Source organism: Malania oleifera, chromosome 10 (assembly GCF_029873635.1).
Source record: "Malania oleifera isolate guangnan ecotype guangnan chromosome 10, ASM2987363v1, whole genome shotgun sequence".
NCBI classification, from domain to species: domain Eukaryota; kingdom Viridiplantae; phylum Streptophyta; class Magnoliopsida; order Santalales; family Ximeniaceae; genus Malania; species Malania oleifera.
The window spans coordinates 27,366,658-27,385,766 of NC_080426.1; the positions used below are offsets into that span (position 1 = coordinate 27,366,658).

The 19,109-nt window shown below is 36.1% G+C and overlaps 1 protein-coding gene across 13 annotated transcripts in view; it reads left to right on the forward strand.

The window, feature by feature from the left end:
- The window catches only part of LOC131165875 (uncharacterized), a 100,810-nt gene that overhangs the window by 47,709 nt on the left and 33,992 nt on the right, over positions 1-19,109 (forward strand). For 6 of the 13 annotated variants that reach the window (XR_009139686.1, XR_009139687.1, XM_058124009.1 and 3 more), the window contains 7 exons: positions 3,845-3,953; positions 4,032-4,136; positions 4,223-4,275; positions 4,385-4,448; positions 4,568-4,702; positions 5,433-5,545; positions 5,632-5,725. Coding sequence is in view for 10 of the 13 variants with exons in the window: in XM_058124009.1 (XP_057979992.1) it covers positions 3,845-3,953; positions 4,032-4,136; positions 4,223-4,275; positions 4,385-4,448; positions 4,568-4,702; positions 5,433-5,545; positions 5,632-5,725 (673 nt within the window). In the remaining 3 variants the exon portion in view is untranslated. The remainder of the gene's footprint in view (positions 1-3,844; positions 3,954-4,031; positions 4,137-4,222; positions 4,276-4,384; positions 4,449-4,567; positions 4,703-5,432; positions 5,546-5,631; positions 5,726-19,109) is intronic. The other 7 variants (XR_009139688.1, XM_058124015.1, XM_058124014.1 and 4 more) reach the window with 3 other exon arrangements.

Here is a 19,109-nt window from a genome sequence, read left to right on the forward strand (position 1 = left end):
TCCTTATTGCAGCGAAGTTGTAGATGGCAAGAAATAAAACACTTAGGGCCTCTCGGTCATGCCACACATCATCCCAAAAATAAATGTTGCCCCCATTCCCGACTTGAAATTTGATAGAAGGGAAAAATTCATCTCAACCTTTCCTGATAAATTTACACACCCCTACACCATTTGGTTCTTTGCCAGCATGAGCAGTCCATTCATTATGCTCTAACCCATATTTGGTAGCAATGAAGATGGTCTTTCTCTTCCATGAGTCTCCATATCCATTTCTCAAGAAGTGATTTATTGAGAATGTGACCCCCCAAGCCTCCTGAGCAAATAGGTTGTTTGAGCATGCCGCATTTGATAAGTAGTAATTTGAGTTCCGTGCCCACGCTCCCCCATAAGAACCTCTTTTGAGTTCCTTTAAGTCTCTTGGCAAGTGCAGCCATTAGAGGAAAAAGAGACATGGAATAGACAGGAAGGTTTGTCAAGGTACTTCTAGTAAGCGTGAGTCTGCCACCTTTAGACGAGAAATTTTTTTTCCATCTTGCCAATCTTCTTTTCAAAGTTTCTGATATTAGTGTCCCACACTTCGTGATCTTTGAATTGGGCCCCAAGAGAAAATGCAAGATAATTAATGGGGAAAGATCCCATCTTGCATCCTAGAAGGCCAGCAAGGAAATGTAATAACCCACTTTTGTCCAATCAAGGTAAGATCCATATTCCAAAGGTTCCTATCTAAGGGCAATAAAGGAGGACATGCTCAATTGATTCTGCATCAGCCATGTATTTTTGAACCTTAGCAGCCCTTTGCATGTGCAGTTTGGTTGCATGGGGGGAGATCCTTATTGGTGTCTTCGAGGTGGTTAGTGTTGCACTTACACTTCTTTGGTTTTGGACTTCTATGATGGTTCATTTTAGCTTCTTAGCTTCTTCTTTTTTTTTTTTTTAAGGGAGGAGGTGGGGGGGGGGGGGGGTGTTGCGGGGTGAGGGGGTGGGGTTTTGTGTGGTTCTCAAGCCTTGATAAAGTCTTCAAGATCAAACCAGAAGGTCACATGTTCAAGTCACTGAAACAACTCTCTAGCTACGATTCTTCTGAAGTGTACTTTAAAACCAAAATCAATTGCTTTAGAGAAATTGGGGTTTCAGTACTTTGTTACATTTTTTGATGACTACTCTAGGATGACTTGGTTGTATCTATTGAAAGGTCGTTTTGAGTTTTTTAATGTCTTTTGTTCTGAAATAAAGACTTAGTTTGATATGCTGGTCAAGACTTTAGTATCCAATTCAATACCTATATGACTAATTTTGGTATGATCTGTTAGCCATTTTGTGCCCGCACTTCACAACAAAATGGAGTTTCATAATATAAAACAGACATATTCTTGTAGTCACTAGTACCCTGTTGTAACAAATGAATGTTGCCAAAGTTTTTTGGAGTGATGTTGTGTTCACTATTAGCTCTCACTAATAAAATGCCATGGTTTGTCCTTGGTAAAATCTCACATTCAATTATCTTCCCTAAGGCTCCTTTGTTCCCCCTTCCTCCTTGTATATTTGGTTGTCTTTTGTCCATCAATTAACTCCAGGAACAGATAAGTTGGATCCTCGTGCTATCAAATGTATTTTTTCGGGGCATTCTAATATTCAAAAGGGATATTGATGTTATAGCCCTACTTTATATCAATTCTTTGTCTTTGTTGATGTCACTTTTTTTGAGTCTACACCATACTACTCTGATTCTTTGAGTTTTGTTGATCTTAATGAGTCCCTTCCTCTGCCTTGCCTTCTAGATCCTAACCTAATATCTGTGCCCAATCCACCTACATCTTCATCCATTTTGAGTCCTTGTTGCTTGGATCATCCCAATTTGTTGCTATGCACATGGTGACTGAAGGGGAGGGGAGCCTCCTCTAGCTTCTAGTTCTACACCTTTAGTTCCCTCATCAGATGATGCTATTTCCCTAGATTTTGATTCTCTTATTATTGTTCGAAAAATTAAATGTAGTTGCACCCAACATCCAATCTCTAATTTTGTTTGTTATGATTTCTTGTCACCCTCATAATACTGTTTTGTTAGTACTATGTCTTTTGGTGCTCTCCCAAAAAATCTATTTCTGATGCCTTGTCCCATTTTGGGTGGAGGAATGCAATGAATGAAGGGATGCATGCGCTACAAGATAGTGATACTTGAGAGTTGGTGCCTCTATCTCTTGATAAGTTTGTGGTTCGTTGTCGTTGGGTGTATACTGTGAAGGTCAATCCAATGGTTCTATGGCTTGTTGAAGGCGTACCTTGTTGCTGAGGAATACACTTAAAGTGTATAGTTTGGATTATTTAGGCACATTCTCTCCACTTGCTAAACTTGCTTCAGTATGTTGTTCATCTCATTAGCCACTACTTGTCATTGCCATCTACATGTGGAGAATGCTTTCCTACATGGTGATCTTCTAGAGGAGGTTATATGAAGCTACCACCTAGGTTTGTTGCTCAAGAGGGGGCTTAGTTAACTCAAGAAATTGTTATGTGGTTTAAAATAGTCTATGAGAGCATGATTTGGTTGATTCAATGATGTCATACTTGAGTTTGGCCTCCACGGTGTGTAGTAGATCACTCTATATTTTATTGTCATACTCCATCTCGTCGGATTTTGCTTATTGTGTATGTGGATGATATTGTGATTATGGGAGATGATGATATAGGCATCCAGGATCTAAAATCTCCTATCGGCTAAATTTCAGACCAAGGATTTGGGACCATTGAAGTACTTCTTGGGTATAGAAGTATCGAGATCTTGTATGGGAATGGTCTTATCATAGAGAAAGTATGTTCTTCATATTTCAGATGAGACTGGGCTGTTGGGTTCTAAACCTATTGAATGGCCATGGATCCTAATAGTAAGTTTGTGCTAGATATGGATGATTTGTTGCCTAACCTAGGACGGGACTGGAGAATTGCTGAAAAGTTGAAATATCTTGTAGTCACTCGATCAAATATATATTTTGCAACAAGTGTTGTAAGTTTGCTTCTCGATTCTCCAAGAACAAGTCACTGGGATGCACTAATTCGCATTTTGAGACATCTCAAAGGTGCACTAGGGAGAGGTCTCTTATATTACTTGGCTTACACTCATATTCTAGGATATACAGATGTAGATTGGGTTCGCCTTCGGACCAAAGATCCACATGTGGGTACTATATCTTTGTTGGTGGTAATTTGGTTTCTTGGAAGAGTAAAAAACAAACTGTTGTGGCTATATCAAGTGTTGAGTCAAAGTATAGGGCTATGGCTCGCAGTACATGTGAACTTGTTTGGTTGAAGAACATGTTGGAAGAATTAGGTTTGCCATGTTCTCAACCTATGGATCTGATATGTGATAATTGAGTTGCTATTCATATTGCCTCCAACTTGGTCTTCCATGAGTAGACAAAGCGCATTGAAGTTGATTGCCACTTTGTTCAGGAGAAATTTGTACAGAAGCTCCTTACACCCACTTATGTGAACTCTGATTTTTAGCTTGCTGATTTATTAACTAAGGCTCTGGGAGGTTCTCATGTGAAATTCATTTGTAACAAGCTAGAAGCATATGATGTATATGTTGCTGCTTGAGGGGGAGTGCTAATGGGTATTTGGTCATTTAGCATTATTAGTATTTGTTAAGAGTTATGTTAGTTAAGTGTGAGTTACTAAGGGTATTATGGTCATTGGAATTGTACTTACTATGCAATAGAGGAAGAGACCTATCATTGATGTTAGGTCTTCCATTTTACACAATTATACTAGAGACTAAAAAAAATGCAAGCTTCTACTAATTCATTTGCTGATAATGTGAATGGTTGATTTTATGTTCGTGTGTTCGGCAGAGATATGGTGAATTAAGCAAGCAACGACTCGATCGTGCAATTCTAATTTTCTTTCAGCATTTTCGGAAATCTTATGTTGGTGATCAGGCCATGCATTCTTCTAAGGTAATTAAGTTTTCTTTCATCTTATTCTTCAAAAATTTTAAGTGTTTCATATATTCTTGAGGCTTCTTTTTGTTGCAGCAGTTGTATGCCCGGTTGTCTGAGCTCCTTGGACTAAATGATCATCTATTATTACTGAATGTAATTGTTGGCAAGATTGCTACAAACTTAAAGTGCTACACAGAGGTGATAGTTTCATTCTTTCTAGGTACTTTTTGTTCATTGTCTTCTTTTGAGAGTTCACAGCAATCTTATTTTGTGCCAACATGCAGTGTGAGGAGGTTATTGATCACACATTAAGTCTATTTTTTGAGCTGGCATCTGGGTTAGTCTTATTATGTCTGGAAAGTTGGAGCTATTTGCTAACTTATTTGGTGAATTCCTTACATTTCCCTGGCAGTAATAATTTATTCCACCACTATTTTTTTGGTCAGATACATGACTGGAAAGCTGCTTATGAAGTTGGACACTGTCAAATTCATAGTTGCACATCATACTGTAATACAAGCTTTGATATATTTCCTCCTCTCTTTTTCATTATTGTTATTTTGATTGCCTTTGACTCTTTATGCATCTTCAACCTAACAATGTTTTTTTTTTTGGATTTCTATTTTCAGAGGGAGCACTTTCCATTTTTAGAAGAATATAGATGTTCTCGCAGCAGAACAACCTTTTATTACACTATAGGCTGGTTGATTTTTATGGAGGACAGCGCTGTGATATTCAAATCTTCAATGGATCCACTTTTACAAGTCTCTCTCTCTCTCTCTCTCTCTATATATATATATATATATATATATATACACGGTTTTCTCTTACTGTTTAGGGGTATATTTTGTTTGGCTTTCTTTTCTATGTTCATTTCTGACACCCCATTTGGTGTCTTAATTCTTCAATAAAATTGTTTACTTATTTTTATTTCTGTCCCTGTATCTGTCATGGTTGGATTGACCGCTCATCTGTATGTGGGCTTAACACACAAAAGGCCTCATGTGTTTGCAAATCAAGTCTTCTAGGTTTCTATCAAATTATGTTATGATTTAATGGCATTAATTTTCCTTATACCTCATTTAAAAATTTCTAGGTTAATTAAGTAAATTATGGGTATACACGGTTTTGCCAGTGATGACTGCAGGTTCTACAAAAAATTCTTGCTTATAGGAGAAATAATAGGCCATGGGCAATCATAATAAACCACTCTCCCAAAATGTTCTTTATAGAAATTTGCAATGGAGAATTGGCCATTGTTCTGGCATTGTGGTGGCAGAAATTGTTGAAAACTTGACTATCCTTGGGCCAGTTTGTTCTCCTCCTTTTCTTTTCCACTTCCGTGTGCTCTTTGGCATTATGTAACTGTGTGTATGGAAGATTACACAGCATGATGTGCTTTTTTTAGTATACTAACATTACAATGGATTGCCACTTTATTTTTTATGTATTCGTTGCGCTTCTGATTAAAAAAGTTCCATCATGGCATTATAGGTTTTCATCAGTTTGGAATCAACACCTGATACAATGTTCCGTACTGATTCTGTTAAGTATGCATTAATTGGATTGATGAGGGATCTGAGAGGAATTGCTATGGCCACAAATAGGTTAGTATTAATGCAATCTTTGAGTTTTTTCCAGTGTTAATTGATGGTCAACTAATTTTTATTTGATTTTTTTGGATATCTTTCAGCCGCAGAACATATGGGCTTCTATTTGATTGGTTATATCCTGCACACATGCCACTTCTCTTGAGAGGCGTGTCGCATTGGACTGATACACCAGAAGTAAACTTTATTTCCTTCTTTTTGAGATATTTGATTTGTTTAGGGTCCATATTGTTTTTTATAAATAACCATTCCATAACTCTGAATGAAATGGCTCCTCTGGAATGAAGTTTTGATAATGCACTACACCTCTGCTGTTGTAGGAGAACCATAACCTGCTTGCATTTTTTTAAACTGAACAAACCTCCTATACACTACTCCTTTGCAGTTTCTGCTATAAGTCTTGATCTTCCTGTGCACTATGTCTTCCTTGAACGAGTTGACAAAATGCTGCAAATGAATCATTTCCTTCACTAGGGATGATTGGGCAATGTAAAAAGGTCAATGGCTGACCTAAACTTCAATAAAATAACTTCAAAATGGTAACAGCCTCTGGTAAAATGTGTCCTGTGCCAAGATGCTATACTTGGTGCTCACTGAAAAAGCACTGCCAAAATTGTCCCCTCTATGATATGCAACTTAAGTTTAGCTATTGTTAGAAGAGAATATCTTATTTTTTCCTTAAGACTTCTATTACTGTTAATATATAAGAGGGCAGACCTGTAGCTGTACGTAACTCTCCAGGAAACTACAGCCTCCTTTATTCTTTTGCTTTCTTCTTCTTTTATTCTCTTATTTTCTCCTTCTCTTCTTTTTATCTTCTCTCCTCCATCTCTAACTTGACAACATGGTATCAGTGCACTAATCTCTTTTAAATATGATTTTTCTGAGGTTTTTTCCCTGACAAACTGTTGTTCATTTTATTATCTTCCCCTAGTCAGCTCTCGAATATGATTTTCTGGTTGGTTTGGAAGTCGTTTAAAATCACTTCTCATCTTGGTATCGTTGTGCAGCATCCTTGGTAGCATGCTGTGTGTGTTCATAGTGATTTACTGACTTGAAGTGACACTCTGTTTCTGGTATCAGCTGTTCTTTGGTTGGATGTGGCATGATGATGCTGTGTGTTTGTGATTGATCGCTGCAATCTTGTATCAGTTGCTGGTGGTTTTGATTGGCATTCAATGGCTTTATTTCCTGATCTTATGTGCACTCAGTTCTAGTTGCTGCCAGGCATCAACCTGCAGCTGCTATGCTGCTGGGTTGTTATCAAGTGCCTGCCGTACTTTTTGCGGTCTGCTCACTTCTGCATGGTCAAGTAATTCATGGTAGGATATTGTAGCTTATATTCCATGGGTAGAGCATCCCTCTTGAAGTTCTGAACTTCTGCTCTGTGCTTGTGTGCTGGCTGATTTTACTTTCTTGCTTTGTTGTTCATCCTCGGTACTGGTCTGCCCTTATTGTAGCATAAGGAGGGTGGTTTTGATGGCCTCAACAGAGTGGGCTTCAACTGATACTGTTAATGTATATCACAATCATCAAATTTGTTGGCTCTTCCAATTAGCTGTTGTGGTATTAGGCGCAATGCATGTGTACATTAATGCAAAAGGGAAGTCCAAATATTTAGTGCATTCTTCTTTGTCTTTAGACTCCAAAGGACTATGATTATTGGATGAAAGAAAATGACATATTACTTGTGTAGCTGTGGAATGGAAAGGAGCCAAGAATTACTGCAAGAGTGATGTTTCATAGAACAGCAAAATCTGTATGGGATGATCTCCGTGAAAGTTTCTCACAAGATAAAAATCAAACTCGTGTTTCTGACCTATATGAAATTTTTTTCAAGTATGACCAAGGGAAGCCTATTAGTGAGAAATATAGCACTCTGAAGGGTACATGATAGGAACTCTATTTATCAGCCAGTTAGTTCTGACATTGGGATGATTAAGAGGCAAGGGGGCAGAGTTCTTGGCTGCCAAGTTTCTGGTCGGATTAAGTCCAGGGCTTCAACCCATGTGCAATCAGAATCCGTTCCATCTATGAATGAAGCATATGCTAGAATCCATTGATGGCTTTAAGTCTTCTTCTCAGACTTCTTCACATGATAGTTCAGCCATGGTTAGGAATATGTTTAATTGTGGTTGGAGAAGTATTGAAGGACGAGGACAGGTTTCTATGGCAATTGTGGCAAAAGTAGTGTATTAGGATGAGGACTTCGCCACGGCAATTCTCAAATTTGCACTCATTGTAGCAAGGACAATAATACTATTGTTTGATGTTGGGATCTCTATAGGAAACCTACTTGGGACAGTAAGTCCCTTTCTGAGAGTGATTTTACTGTTGATACTTCAAGTGTTCCTTGCCACTCCACTAGGGAGTTAAGTACATTATCCATCATAATGTGAGAGGAGTGACAACCTTGTCTAAATGGTTCAACAACTTCAAAGCCATTCTTTTACACATAATAGTACTGTGGCTCATTCAAGTAAAACTGGATTTCTTGCCTCCTCATCGTCCTCACCATGGGTGATTGACTCTCGTGCATCTTCTTATGTTACAGCTAGTCCTAACTTATTTCAGTCCATAAAACCCACTATTTTACACTTTGAGGTTACTCTTGTTGATGGCTTGTTTACATCCGTTTCTAGTTGTGGCAATATTCTTTCGATTCCTTTTCAGTCCCTTTTTCTTTTGTGTTAAATGTGCCTAAATTTCCCGTGAACCTATTATCAAGTATCAACTAGTCAATTGACTAAATATCATAATTGTTTTGGGACCTTATTTCCTTCTCATTGTGTTATTCAAGATCTCTAGGCAAAGAAGAGGATTGTGGAGGGCTTGAGAGGGATAGTCTATACTATTTCGATGGTGGCAGTGACAGATCCAATTCTTGTCATATGGATTCTCCAATTTCTACCCGTTTTTTTCTCTGGATCAGTGGCATGCTCGCTTAGGTTATTTATCACTTCAAAAATTGCAACAAGTTTTTTCTTATATGCAAGTTATTTCTCGTTTTGAGTGTTGTGTGTGTTAATTAGGAAAACATACTAGGACATCTTTTATGTCTAAGGTTGAGTCTCATAGTAAATGGTTGTTTGTCATTCAAATAATTAGAGTACGGGTCGAGTTAGGATTTTGACTGGCCATCAATATTTTGCCATTTATGGATGATTTTTTCGTGTATGGCTTGGATCTATCTGTTGAAAGACAAGCATGGAGAGGAAATAAAAACCTAGTTTGGAAAAGTATTTAAACTTTTTGATATGATAAATATACTTGAATATTTTAAAAATGAACTTTAGACTTTTCGCTTGGCCAAAGGGGTTGTTCATCAAACATCATGTGTATATGCCCCTCAGCAGAATGGGATAATTGCACGGAATATACATTTACTTGACCTAGCATTAGTATTTTATTTTTCACGTGCATGTTCCTAAAATACTACGGACCGATGCTCTTGTTACAACTTATTTTCTTCGTAATATATTGCCCTCCAATGTTCTAGGCAAGGTCTTAAATTTCGATTTCGACCCAAATTTCGAAGCTCCAAAAGTACGGAAATTTCGACGGAAATTTCAATTCGATGTCGATTTTGATTTCGATTTGAAAAAATAACGGAAACTAGTAGTAAAGCATGGAATTCTTTGTGAAACTTTAGAAATGGTTAACAAACATAAAAATATAAGTTTTAAGACTAATATATTACAAATTAAATGCATCTATGTTTTCTATGAGGTGGAAAAGTTGTAAAATAGTATGTGTATCAAACATGCTTGTAAGATAATGTACATTAAACATATTCAGTTAATGCAAATGAAATTCATAAATCATTTAAATATTATTTATTATACAAATATTGATAATTTAGACATGAATGGTTAAATAAAATATTACTATAAGTTTATTTTTTCATATAATTTCAAAAGCACTTGTGCTAACCTTTTGTTTCAATAAAATAAATTAAAAGAGAAATTTCACTTCACTCTCAAGGTTTCGATAAATTTCGACAAATTTGGCTAAAATATCGAGGTTTCGATAAATTTCAATTGATTCGTTGAGATTTCAACAGAAATTATGCAAGACAGAAATCGACTACCATTTTGATTTCGAAGGTGACGGAAATCGGAAATTTCGACGGAAATTTCGACAGTTTCGTGGAAATTTAAGACCATGGTTCTAGGACAAATCCTCTTTTCTGCCGTGTACCCAAAAACATCCATGTTCTCAGTTGTACCTCTCATGTCTTTGGGTACGCATGTTTTGTTCATGTTCCACATACACAAGTTTTCTCCACCTACTTTTAAATGTGTCTTTGTTGGATACTCAAGAAATAAGAAAAGATATAGATGTTATGATCCCCACACCGCAGGAAATATGTTATTGCATATATTACCTTTTTTCGAGAGGACATTTTGTTTCTCTAGTGTTGGGTCTCTGTTAGAAGAATATGTTTTGAGCCCATATATGATTTTTGGCTCTTGCTCATGCATTCATCCTCTTATCCCTACCTTTATCCCTATAGAGAAAACTTCTACTCCTTTAATCGTCAATTATTGACCCAAAGAAACAATTGAGGGTTTATGAACAACGTAAAGCAAACACAGACATCACTACCACTATGTAACGACTTCTTTTGCCCTTCATTGTTTAGACTTCTTGTTTTGGAGATCCATCCTAGGCCCTAGCATATACCTGAACATGTACTCAAAGTCATTAATTGTTTATTCTATTGCTTTTTTTTTTTCTTAGTTTAACACCTTCCTAGTCTTATGTGTTCTTTTGCCTTGCTAATGACCTTTGTCTTTATCTGTTCTACACATGCTAAAGCACTTGCTAACCTTGGGTGGAAGCATACAATAGATTTAGAAATGGATTGCTTGACCACTTAAGTGAGATGGGATTTGGTGGATCTTCCTTTTGATAGGGCATTGGCTAGGTGTCATTGGGTCTAGAACATCAAATGTCTTCCTAATGTTTCTATTGAAGAGCATAAGACTCGATTGGTTACTAAGGGGTACACGTAAACATATGGTACTAACTATTTTGGGACTCTCTCTTGTTAATTGAATACATTTTGTTCATTCCTCCTGATAAGGTATTAGTTAGGTGTCATTTGGTCTAGAATATCAAATATCTTCCTAATGGTACAATTGAATTGCCTAAGGCTCGATTGGTTTCTAGGGGTACATTTAAACATATGGTACTAATTATTTTGAGACTATCTCTTTTGTTGATTGTCTAAATTTTTTTCGCATGTTGATCTCGTTGGCATTTAGTTCCGGTTGGCCTTTATACCAATTGAATAAAGGATGCTTTTTAGTATGTGGATTTGTAGGAAGATGAGTACATGGAGCAACCTCCTGGGTTTATTGCTCAGGGGGAGGATGGTATAGTATGGAGTTTGCATAAGGTCATGTAAGGTATTAAACAATCTCCTCAAGCTTGGTTTGACAAATTTAGTGTTGTGGTCTCTACATTTGGCTTTGTCTAGTGCTATTACAATCGTTAGTCTTTGTCTTCAAAAAAGAGATATGTGTGGTACTTTTAGTAGTTTATGTTGATGATATCATCGTAACTGGCATTGGCTAGAGTTGGATTGTAGATGTTAAGTGATGGCTTCAAGATAAATTTCAAATCAAGGACTTGGGTAGTTAGCATTACTTTCTTGGTATTGAGATTGTACGATGTAGGAATGGGTAGAATAATTCTCCAAAAGTATACCTTGGATTTGTTAAGTGAGATTGGTTTGTTGGGAGCTAAACCAATTGATACTCCTATGGATCCTAACGTGAAGTTTTTTAGGAATGTTGGACTGGAATTTGAAGATAAACGTTGATATAAGCAGTTGGTTGGTAAGTTGATCTACTTGACTAAAGGAGGGGGGGGGGGGGGTATTGGGTTAGTTTATTAAAAATTTCAATCAACAACATTGGGATGCTTGTAGGATTTTGCGGTATCTTAAAGGCTTTCTCGACAAAGGTTTGATATATAATACCCAATATAAGCAGTTGGTTGGTAAGTTGATCTACTTGACTATAGGTGGGGGGGGGGGGGGGGTAGTGGGTAGTTCGTTTATTAAAGATATCAATCAACAACATTGGGATGTTTGTAGGATTTTGTGGTACCTTAAAGGCTTTCTGGACAAAGGTTTGATATAGAATACCCCCATGTAGATTAGGCTAGCTCTATTGATGATCTAAGGTCTGTTATTAGATATTGTACATACATGGGAGGTAATCTTATTACCTGGTGACTGGCATGGCAAGAAACAAGTTAATGTAGCAAGATCTAGGGCAAAAAATGAACACAAAGCGATGACTCATATTGTGAGTAATCTTATGTGGTTGAAGTCTCCTTTGTTAGAGAAGAGATTTTTGGTAACGAAGCCAATAGATATGTTTTGTGATAGACATGCACTCAAGTTGGTTTGGGTTGGTTTGACGCTAAAATCCCAATGAACTTGCCCACCTTCAAGTTGGATAATATCCAACCAAATATGACCAAAATGAAGATTAGGTTGGGTTGGTTGACTTTGGTGGGTGGGTTGGGTTGGGTTATGCGGTTTGGGCCTTGCCTAAATGGGGCCAAAAAAGCCCAAAAGACCAAAGATAAAATCATTCCTACAACCTATTTGGTTTGGGCCTTGTCAAAATGGGCCAAACAAAATCCCAAAACCTATTAATATGTTATGCCACACCATAGTTACTAAGCAGTAAGCGAAGAAATGGATCCAGAAAATGGTAATTAAAATTTAAGATTAAAAACCTCTAGAGTGCGAAATGTGGATACCTAAGTCCTAAGTAATTTAATGGGCGGTTTATAGTATCACTATCAAAAATTAGAGAAATGAAAATCAGAAACAAAAACCAAATATCAGAAACAAAAACTAAAAACTAGAAACCAACAACTTGTTTGGTTAACATTTATAAAACTAATACAAATTAAAAACTTAATTAAAAAATGCTCATTTTCATCTTTAAATCAAAATGTTATAAAAATATGATTAAAATAATAAAATTACAAATAATACACATTGAAAAAACTACTATAATAAAAATAAAATTTATAATAATTATTTTACTTAATTGTTCTACTTTCAATATTTACTTTACAAAAAAAAATTTATTGGACATGACAATTGAAAAATAGTAAAAGTATTTTGCAATTGGCTTTATTGTTAATTTTTAAAATTTATTTATATTTTTATTTTAATTACATTTAAATTTATATGATGATTTGATTTTCATTTTAATTTAATAGCTTATAAAATGAATAATTTAATCCAAAAAAATTATTTCTGGATATTAAAATTTCTGGCAACAGGTTGCCAAGACAACTGAAAACCATAAAATTTGGTTTTTCAGTTTTTTGGCGAACAGATGAAAACTGGCAACAAAAACAGAATACTGGCAATAGAAACAAACACATTTTTATAATTTATTTTTTTCATTGTGGAGAAACAGAAATAGAAAACAGAAAACAACAACGATACCAAACTGACTCTAAATAAATGGTAATCCTATGATAGTAATATGACAAGCAAATAAACGGTAGTAATTATTTATCTGAGTGTCTAACATAATCTTAGTTACTAATTTAGTTTGAAGCAAGCATGCATACACTGCATATCCAAAACAAAAAGAAATGCTGCATGGTTGTTTGTGTTACATCCATCAAATCATCAATCATAATCCATCCATGATCTAAATGAAGAAGCATCTTAAATTAAGAAATCCAACTATCTAAAAATATAGCAGCAAGCAGGAACTCAACCCCCAATCCATCCTTTCCACTCTCCCAAGTCTGAAAGTCCCATCAGTCAACAAGTCCTAAGACAACAGATTCACTAATCTTGCAAAATACGAAGATTAACTACATAATAAAGCATTTATATTTTAATATAATAATGCCTGTCTCAATTTTCTCATATTCCCCAACATCATCCATAGCATTTCTAAGACTGATTGAATTTGAGGATTGAAGCCAATTTTGTGACATATCAAAACTTCTACCATCAAAGGAGACAATGAGTTATGGAACGGGTCAAGAACATGCCCTCCCGTACTAATGGAGACTCCAAGGCAATGGTAACACTGGAACCGCTAAGACATCTTGAGCTACATGGGACAAGACATAGTATTTCTTAAAATTAGCCTTTCACCATGCTAAAATATCAAACTATGAAGTTCAGGATCCTCACATCGTTCTCCCAAATATTTCTCCACCTCCAATTTGTTCTCGAAGTTATCTTTTTTCAAACAAATGCCTACTAAACTGAATTGCAAAAAATCTTTTTGGATCCTTATAATCCTCCTCAATCTCCAGATGCACTGGTTGAGAGACACATGGTTGTTGCACACTTGAAGTTGTGAGATAAAATTAATACAAGAAAATCACAACATTTTTCACTTTCCCAGTTTTCAGATCGGCTGTCTCTTTATCAAAAAATTGTGACGAACTGCACCTCACATACTTTAGTTCCTTGCTAGTATCAAGGACCACTACTACATATAACAAGTAATTAAATTCCATTCATTTCCCCAATATTTGTCAAATTTCATTTTCATATTACCCGCCATTGAACTTAAAAGATCATCCCCATTTGTAATGAGTTGGTGCAACCTATATTGAATCAAGAAGTGCTCATCAAAGAAAGCATTGGAGGTAACGTGTAATAATCCTGAAAATTGCAACGTTGCATTGTATACAAGTCTTAAAAACTTCATAAATAATCTAGTCTTTTCCCAACCCTCCTTACGTGGAGGACCAACAGTCCTCTAAGTCACCCTTCCACTTTCATCCTCATCAACATCATCAATTTCATCATCATCTAAAAAATAGAGTAGAAAATGTGGATCATCTTTTTCCAATCGCTCAAAGGCCTTTGCAAACTTTTCTGCCACAGCCAACATCAAATAAGTGGAATTCCACCTTGTTGGCACAGCTAGACATAGAATACTCATTCACTCAATTTTTTTCTCTTTTACACGCTTTAAAACTTTGCAGCCTAGATGGTGAGGATCTCACAAATCTTACTATATTTCTAACCTTGGGAATAGATGCATAGAGATCTTTTAAACCATCACTCACAATAAGATTAAGAATGTGTGCACAAAATGGACTTGAGCAGTTGCAATTCCAAAAAGCTTGCTAGAGTAAATTATATGGTTTTTTTGTAAATTGAGTGTGGGTTATAGCCCACACTCTACTAAACATGAATCCACCCTTGGCAAGCCTAAAATCCAAATATTAAAACTCAGAAGCAGAACACATTAGAAGAGTTTCATCAACCCATTTGAATGAACCCTAAATTCATTCTCCATATATTCAAGAGGTGCTTTGAATTGATCAAGCTTTAGAATAGGATCAAGAATGCTAATCCAACCGTACACTACTTGTCTTGAAGCAAGTTTGTGGCATGGTTTTGAAACCCAGACTGTACCAGCTGGTCCAGAACGGTCGGGGCGGAACTGACCATTGCACCGGTTTGGTTATGCCAGAGAACCGAAATTTTTGTGAATCGGCATCAACCCGGTTTGACTCGAGCGACTCAGTCTGAACCGACCAGACCTGGTGAGTCAATCGGGTTGACCCAGCTGCTTATATATACAATTTAAAAAAGAGAGGCGGAATGTTGCCAGTGGGAATTGAAACTGTGACCCTAAGGGAAGAGGGAAATATTTTTTCCACTTTGCCAACCATGCTTTTGTTTTGTTGTTAGACAAACATATTTATATATTTTATATATCTCAATTCAATATATCAAACATATATTATTGAATGTATGTGGTGTGTGTGTACCTATATGCGTATATATAATATAAAATTGCATATCATAATATATAATACAATATGTATATAGTTGAACATGTGTATAACTATAATATTTATCTGTGCATGAATACATACATATATACACATAAATACGTACATATATACTTATATGCACATTTTTTTCCTAAATAAAAAGATTTTTTTCAAAATTAACCAAGCAATCCTTAATGTTCGACCTTAAATTTGGCTGTCTGAATTTGGGTAAAAAAATAAAATACAAAATTTTTATTAAGCTTCATACAAGTTCATACAAATTCAAAAATATATAAAGACATAACACAAAAACTTCAAAAGTAATTTTAATTTTTTATTTGGATCATATTATCTCTCAGTCTTATGCTATATTTTATTACTTATAATGATAATAATTATTAATATTATCATTGCCATCATTAAATTCTTTTTGTAATACGTGTGTGTGTGTGTGTGTGTGTGTATATGTATGTATTATCGGTTCCACAACCGGGTTGACCCATTGGTCTGACTGACCCAGTGACTTTACCAGGTCGGTCACCGGTCCGGTTTTTAAAACCATGGTTTGTGGTGACCAAGATGTAAAAGCAGCAACTTTGGGAATAGTAGGGGCATTAGAAGCGGATTTAGAAAGGTTACTTTCAAAAAAATCAGCAAATTTTTTTTTTTTTGATGATTCTGCTTTCTTGGAGGCAGCGTTTTTTCTAGTAGGGGAGAGGAGATTCAGTGGGCTGTCTGCTGCAGATGAAAAAGAGGAAGGTTCCTTGAAAATTTTAATTCTGTAGGAGAATTGGATTCAGGGTCTTATTGTTGGTTTGGAGAAAATTTTGTAAATTCCAGGGGTTGAAAGCTTTATTATGCTCATGTAAAGGAAGTGCAGATGGCCTTCGAAATGAGGAAAATTTTTTTGAAGATAATTGAGATTATTCTCATGCAAAAACTAAAAAAGTTTCTTAAGAGAGATTTAGGGGGAAACTTAAGTATAGTGGGAGAACCAATTGTTCAAAAGGGTATTTTTAGTGCGAGGGTTAGCATTTTCAAAGCAAAAAAGGAGTGTGTTGGGGGTGGGGGGAGGGGTGTGTTTCTTACAATGATATAGTTAAGGCATTAGCAATTTTGAATGTGATGTGGGTTTGCTGCAAGACAGCTGGGATCAGCACGCATTTGATTCTTCTGCTGATCGTTTTGGGAATTTAACGCATGTGCTGCCACTTCCATTGGAAGGATTGAATGGGATTAGTGTTTTTGAAATGATTGTACAATTAATAAGAAAGTTGGTAATGATGGAATTTTTCCCACCCACTTGAAGAGATTTCTGGGAAGGATTTTCAACTTCAGCTTTTCACGGATAAACTGAATTTATGATTGTCTAATTGTGGTGTAAATGAAGTCGGTGGTAAGGTTAAAAAGGTTCAGAGGAATTAGCAAATTTTAAGTGTTTTAGTGAATTATGATGGGAAGGGCCATAGTTGTTAGAATCTTATGATTCATGACTCGATTCATACAATTTGTATCAGTTCCACACCAAATTGATTCGAATCTTACTAGTGAATATAAAATCAACAGAATCACCACTGAATCTATTGATTCATTTCATGAATCTAGCGAATCAGTTCGAATCCAACAATTCACATGATTCTAGACCTATCTTATCCTGACAGGCCTGACTAGTTTTAAAAAGAGAAGAAAATAGAACTTTAGGTCTTTTGTTGCTTTCACAAAAACTATTCTTCACTCTTGGGGTGTAGTGCTTTGCCATTGAGAAGAAGGGACAGAACACACATCTTGCTACCCACGATTTGTTATGTTGTTAAGATTTAAAAGTTGTTTTTTTTTTTTTTTTTAGTATTTTGTTCATTCATTATCATTTTCAAAGTTACTATTTTTTTTTTTCTTTTCAATCAAGAAAGAATATGCATGAAATGTTTTTTTTTTCTTGACTCATTAGTAATTTCCTTACTTTTTATTTGTTTAGGGAAAGCATACACATGCAATGTGATTTTTTTATTGTCAAAATGTAAATGTATTGTGCCATTTTGCTTGTGTTTATATATCAATATATGCATATCGTTTGGAATTGATTTTGGAATATTGTACTGAATCTTACAATTCAATTTGATTCAATTCTCGATTCATGATTCCCAAAATTGGAATTTCGATTCACGATTCAAATCTCGATTTGACAACTATGGGAAGGGCTTGAAGAGGGGTTTTCGCAGTAAGTTAGGCGTCACTCTTGTAGAAGATAAGAGAGGAGTGACTCAGATGGTTTGGGCATTTGCAATGTAATCCGAATAGTGCATTGGAGTGAGCTAGTTACCGTGAGGGGCAGTAGAAGGGATAGAGATAAATCTAAAATAACTTGGAATGAGATAGTAAGGATTTAATAGACTTGAAATTGCAGGAGGAAATTTTCCCCGATTGTGTGGTGGAAAAGGATTCATGTAGTTGACTGCACCTGGATAGGACTTAAGGCTTGGTTTGTCATTGTTGGTTTTTGTTTTTATTTTTGAAGATTTCATGGCCTCGCATAATTGTGTATTCTTTCTCTTAATATAACCCTTTTTTAAGTGAAAATGAAAAAATAAATCCTGTTTTCAAAACTTGTTCAGCATAATTGATTGTACTATTTAAATTATCTTTCTCACTCTGCCAAATCTTCTACTTCACATGATTCTTTACCCCACTACCGAGCCAAACTTCCTGCCCACCGTCTTCATAAGCAAACTTGCACTTGGGTAACTGCCATTTATACGAATCCCACTGGCCTTCATCACCCCCAGTGGCTGATGCTTCCTGCTTGGCTTCTTCGGCCCCTTGATTGTTGAACCCCACAAGCGAGGTAGAGCCAAATCCAGTAAAACTTGTTGCTTTCTGCTTTGCTCTCCTATCCTCTCCTCAAAAGGGCCACTTGAGGACTTCAATGGTTGGCCCAAACTTATTATTTCGAAGCTGAGCCCATCCTGAATGAGACATGCTCACAAAGTAGTGGCTCTTGTGCCTTCCCCTTTTCCTCTGCAAGCCTCTGTAAACCCTAACCACTTGGTTAATATCAAAGAAGAGTTCACTACAAATCCTCTTTGACAACCACAAGAAGAGTAGCGTTGCCCTTGCTTCACAGGGTTATCCCTCTCCCTATCAGTGACATCTTTTCAACTTCCTCCAAATCGCTGAGCATCTCTCTGTCCTACCAATTCCTCAAGCTCGACAATAGATTTTAGGGCTGTGCACTTACATCATTCATTGCCATATGTACTCCCTACCATAAAAACGAAAAATGTTCCTTTTCTTCTAGAGCTCAGAGTGACATCAAGAGAGAACCTTTCTGTGTCTTCACCTTGTAAGAGAATCTCCCAAATAACTTGTTCCTGTTAAAATTTTAAAATGTTAAATACATAGAAGACAACCAACTGAGGAGTTTGGTTTGTTGGATGAAGAGCATAGTGCCCTAAGAATTCGCTTGAGTAATGATTTGGAGGAGATACTTATGTGGGAGGACAGAAATCTGGATTTAAATGGGTTAAGGAGGGAGATTGCAACTCTTGATTGTTTCATTTGGTGGCTAATGGGAGGAAGAAGAGTTCCATTAAGGAGCTAGATTTATACTGATTTTACAGTGAGAGATCATAGGCAAACAAGGGAGGAGATTATTGGATTATTGGTTTTTAAAAAGAGTTGTGGAAGTTCATGTAAGGTTGATGATTGAAGGGCTTAATTGGAGACCTATTGAGGAGTGAATAGCTCTTTGGTTAGTGAGAAC